General features: G+C 54.2%; 1 protein-coding gene across 2 annotated transcripts; it reads right to left on the reverse strand.

The window, feature by feature from the left end:
- Positions 1-235: 235 nt before the first annotated feature.
- Positions 236-4939, reverse strand: TREM2 (triggering receptor expressed on myeloid cells 2). Of its 2 annotated transcripts, XM_001174118.7 has the most exons (5): positions 4770-4937; positions 2987-3337; positions 1515-1605; positions 595-788; positions 236-502 (listed from the first exon to the last, which is right to left on the reverse strand). In XM_001174118.7, exons 1-5 carry the CDS (start codon positions 4897-4899, stop codon positions 486-488), a joined length of 783 nt encoding a protein of 260 aa, XP_001174118.2. In that variant the 5' UTR covers positions 4900-4937; the 3' UTR covers positions 236-485. The 2 variants fall into 2 exon arrangements, with proteins under 2 accessions (XP_001174118.2, XP_001174108.1); XM_001174108.7 differs by lacking the exon at positions 595-788 and having other exon boundaries at positions 4770-4939.
- Positions 4940-5278: the final 339 nt, after the last annotated feature.

Raw genomic sequence — 5278 nt, forward strand, 5'->3', positions numbered from 1 at the left:
GGGTGCTAGAGAAACCCCAGAGGAGGAGGCAGAACTTGGCGATCAGATCTAGGGAAGGGAAGAGAGAGAAGAAAAAAACTGACTGGCTGATTGGAGCCTGTGAGAATGGAGGGATGTGGTATCCTATGGTCCTGGGTCTCAAGGAGCAAAATCTCTTATCTTTTTCTCATCCAAATTCATTTTCTTACCCCTGTGGAAGAAAATGAGACTTTCATGATGCCCAAAACTATCCAGCTAAATATGACAGTCTTGGATTTATTTGTGAGTGTTTAAAATGTCCAATATTCAGAAGTTGTCTGGTGTTCTTACCACCTCCCCGCTCCCTCAACCAGTCCCTGCTTCCAGGGTCCAGGAGAAGCAGTGTTCAAGCAGAGTAGTCTCTTGCCAGAGCAGAACAAGGAGTCCTGGTGGCCAAGTGGCAAGTATGCAGGCTGGGCTGGTCCCTGGTGGGACTTCTCCTGGGCTTTTCCTCTCATCATCTTCCTTCACGTGTCTCTCAGCCCTGCAATAGTCCAAGGACTCATGTGGCCCCTCTCAGCACCGCCTCCCATCCCTGCCCAGTCCACCCTTGATGGCTGTGCTCTCCAAGCCCACCTGGCAGAGTTTGGAGCTGATACCCTGGGTCATGGCCACAGTCCGGTTCACTGGGTGGATGTGTCCCTGGCTTCTGTCCATGCCAGGCTGCAGCCCAGAGGGCGCTGGCTGCTAGAATCTTGATGAGAAAGATGCAGGCCAGGAGGAGAAGGATGGAAGTGGGTGGGAAGGGGATTTCTCCTTCCAAGAGGCTCCTTGGAGAGACAAGAGGGCAGATGGGAGCCTTGAGATGGCCTACAGATTAGAATCTTCTCTCAGGGAATGGGGAGAAACCAGGAGCTTCTAGGACCTCAGCAAATCCCACCCAGCACCATCTCTGGGATGGGCCTTTTTGGAGCTTTGGGAGCCCATAGTCAAGAGACTTGAGTTCTAGGCATGCTCTGCCACTAACCTGCTGAGTGCACTTAACCACACCACCTTCCCTCACTGAGCAGTTTTCTTCTGTATACAGTGCTATGCCATGGGTGTGTGTGTGTACACACATGTGGTTATATGAGCAACGTTTAAACACCAGTACACAGGCATGGACCAGTCAGAACTGATTCTGGTCCTACCAATGAAGCAGAGATCTGGGGGTCTTAGCTTTGTACTAAAGTACTAAAACGTTCATTGTTGCTGAATTATGGGGATGTCTGGGGGCTGCCAGGGGAGGGGCGGGAGCTGATATTCAGGAGTCGTAGAGCAGCTGCTCTTTACAAAGCATTATGGAAGTCTTCCAATAAATGAACAACTGACACAGTCACACTAACTAACTAACATGTAGCAGCTGGTGGAGGGGTGTTTACATAAGACATATCCAGGGCCCTTCAGGCTCTAGTTGCCTTGTAATTTGTAGTTCAGGATGCCCAGCCCCCACCCCCGTGGGGCTCTGCAGGGTGGAAGTCTGCCCACGGGTTTTAGGAAAAGACCCATCGCTGTACCTGGAGATGCTGTGCTCCACATGGGCATCCTCGAAGCTCTCAGACTCCCCCGGGAACCAGAGATCTCCAGCATCCCGGTGATCCAGGGGGTCTATGGGAGGCAGAGCCATGAGCCTCCAGCCCCTTCCTCCTCAAGGCAGGGGGAGAACCTTGGCGGGAGAACCTTTATGGGTGGGGTGAGGTCCCCTGGGCACTGGTCCTATGTGGATCAGGTCATTACACTCCATAAGCCTCTGTTTCCCCACTTATAAAGTGGGCAGTTAGGAACACTTCCTTAATAGCAGGGTTGCCAGGATTCCGTGAGGGCACCTCTGTGCAGTATCCAGCACCTCATCGGAGCTCAGTAACTGCAATGCCCCCCTCCTTCCGCACAGGGGCTAAGAAGAGCAAATACAATCGTGGATGTACTTGAAACTCCTATCTAAACTGTCAAGCTGTCTACGCAAGCTATGGGCTACTTTTATTTTTCTGTCTCCCTCTTGGGAGTTGGCTAAGGGAGTTCACTGCCACCGGCCATCCTTAGAAAAGTGGTGGAGGTGGGGTTTGTGTCTATGACTGGCAGTCTCCCCTGGCCTCCCCACGTCAGGCAAATACTACTCCTGACCTCATTTCCATGGTAAAGAGCCATACTGGGAGAAGGAGTTGGAAAGGAGGAGAGTCAGAAAAGGCCTCTGTAGCCCCAGATTTGTTCTCCTTTGGGGACACAGTTGTGTTCTGCAGACTCAAGCAGAAGGCCTTCCTGGAGGGTGGTCCCTGCGCAGAGCTCGGGGGTGGAAAGGAGACACCCTGGCCCACCTACTCACACCTGGAATGACAATCCCAAGACAGTTCAGTAGCAGGAGGCTTGGAGCACATGTCACACCCTGCCCCCAACGCCCCCCTCCAAAATAAAAACTCACAGGAACCCTGTGGGGTCAGCAGGACAGACACCACCCTCTCCATTTACAGATGAGAGAATGGAGGCCCAGAGAAGTGAAGCACATTGCCCAGCACAAGCAGTGTTCCTTTCTAGGGGTGATTTTCTGCACCAGGTTGGTGCTTCACTTACGTTGATAGGGCCATTGGTTAGTTGGTGAGGGAATAAATTAATCTCCTGCTCCTTAAGGACCTCCTATCATGTTCACATGCTAACTGGATGGAGATGGATAAAGCTGTTTGGGCAAGGAGGGCCAAGGCCAGGCTAGTTCACAGAGTGCCTTAATGCAAAGTAGAGAAAGGTGCCCTTCTTGCAGGTGATGCAGCTCTGCACCAGGGAACACAGTCTGGCAAAAGGAGTCCGGGCTGGATTTTGGCCCCCTTGTATAGTGAGCAACCTGCACAACTATCCTTGGTAGCCCTGAGTAGGGAGATGAGACCATACGATGGGTTTTCCCAGGATCCCTGAGAGCCCAGTGGGTGGTTCTGCACACAGACGCCCAAAACATGAGGCCTGGAACAGGGGCAGGCCAGAGAGGCAGCCACTGCCCACTCACCTGCCAGCACCTCCACCAGGACCTTCCTGAGGGTGTCAGCCTCACTGCCATGGAGGCTCTGGCACTGGTAGAGACCCGCATCACGGGGTTGTAGATTCCGCAGCGTAATGGTGAGAGTGCCACCCAGGGTATCGTCTGTGATGGCTGTGCTCCCATTCCGCCTCCTCAGGAAGGACAGCAGCCACAAGTTGTGCGTGCTGACCACACGCTGGCATGGGCCCTTCTCTCCCAGCTGGCGGCACCAGGCCTTGCGCCTCCCCCAGTGCTTCATGGAGTCATAGGGGCAAGACACCTGCAGGGACTGGCCCGCCACGCCCTGGAACACTGTGGTGTTGTGGGCTCCGGACAGCTCTGGGGAGGAGACATTCATTCACTCCTTCGTTTACCAAATACGCATTGAACACTTGCTCTGTGCAGTGACCTAAACAGACAAAAATCCTGCCCTGAAGGAGCTTAGGTTCTTATACAAGTTGGGAGCAGATGGCACAGCATGTGTTTGTGGGAAATTGGGAACCAGGAAACCTGGGACCTGGGTTTGGTTTTCTCACTGTTGCTCTTGCTGGGCCTCCTTGGAGAAGTAACTGACCTTCTCTGGGTCTATCCTGGAGGCACTTGGTCTTAAAACCCCCTCCAGTTCTGTTCTGCACATCTCTTTGCCATCATTTGGGACTAGGACCTCTCCTCTCAGCCTGGGGCTGGCTCTCCCTGCCCCGCCACTCTTGCTTGCTCTGCAGCCGCCCACATTGGTACCGAGTTTCCTGACCTTTAACTTCCAGCTTCCCTATTTCTGTGGCTTTGTTCCCCTTTCAGGAAGGACCCGTCTCAGAGATATTTTGGGGGAGACATGAGGCTGCTATTTTGGGAACCCTCCTTAGGGCGGGGGAGATGGGCTTAGAGCACCAGCCGGTTGCTGGGGCAGCCCCCAGAGCCCCCTGCTTTGACTTCTCTCTTGGTCCTCCCTTGCCTGCCATCTTCAACCATTACTGTGACAGAGGCTTGAAAGATAGGATTGGGAAGTTGGTGGCTTGCCTTTTGGAACTAGAGAGACCAGATGGGCCGTGGCCCTCTCCCATCTGACCACCTCCCATCCATGCCTCAGAACCCCACCTTCCCCCTGACCACCATCTAAGAAGCTGCAGGAACAAGACTCCATTTGGCACCATCTCTCCTCTTGCCCAGGTTTGTCCAGTGCTCTGGGGGAGCAAAAGGTGCACTTTCCTCAGTGGGAAGAAGCAATCATATACAAAAATTTGGTGTGTCAATTCCCCTCAACTCAGCAACGGAAATCTCTACGCTCCTCACCTCCCATCAAGAGCTGAGGACAAGGGGACCTTCAGAGCAGGGGAGAGAGTGCCCCAAATATGCAGATGAACATCCTCAGGTTCTTTCCTCCTTTATAACTGTAGGGGCTCATAATTAGTGGCTTATAATTTCAGAGGCTCTTACCAGTGCCAGTGCCCCCCAAAGCTTCCCCCAACTGCCAGCTAGTGCCTGGGATGCCACTGTTAGCACTCCTTCCCTTCCAATGCAACCAGAGTCCACCAGCCCCTTACATGTCCACATGCAGAAAGAGTCTGAGGGTAGGTTTTGATACTGGGGAGGGAAGGAGGGTGTGAAGAATATGGGCAGGGTGGGGAGGAGAGGAGTGCAGAACAGGGCACTCAGGCATGCTGAGGACTGCCACCGCCTTCATAATTCACCCCAGGGCCCACCACCCGCGCCCCAACCACATGCTCAAAGTGAGGGAGAGAAGGCATCACACAGGGCACGGAGGGGATCCTACCTGTGACAAAGAGTAAGATGAGCAGCCGGAGAGGCTCCATGCCACCCTTCCCCAGCCAAGGGCAGATGCAGAGTGCCTTGTGCAAGATCTCGTCTTTCCCTTGAACTGCAGAAAAGAGAGGATCAGGCATGTCAGGCGCTGCCCACAGGAACTGGGCTCCTGGGGATTAAGCAATAGTCAGGACTGGGGACTGGAGGCGGTGCAGGGTGGGGACAGGGGGGAGGAGGAGTTGGCCACTGCAGCCCTGGCAGAAGGAGGCTGAGTCTCCCAGACCTCTGAGAAGCCAGCCCACCCTCCTGCTGGTGCCAGCCAGGGTGGCCCCCAGATGGTTGGGGCTGGTAAGGCCCTGCACTGCTCAGTTTCCTTGCAGAGCCTAGCCCAGGGATCACTATCCTCACAGCTGTATTCAGACCCTCCACCAGCTGCAATGCCCACCATCTTCTGGTTTCAGCCTTGCAAGAGTTGGAGAACAGCTGTGCCTTTAGAGGCCAGGACCTTCATCCAGCACC

The sequence above is a fragment of the Pan troglodytes genome, chromosome 5, assembly GCF_028858775.2.
Source record: "Pan troglodytes isolate AG18354 chromosome 5, NHGRI_mPanTro3-v2.0_pri, whole genome shotgun sequence".
Taxonomy (NCBI): domain Eukaryota; kingdom Metazoa; phylum Chordata; class Mammalia; order Primates; family Hominidae; genus Pan; species Pan troglodytes.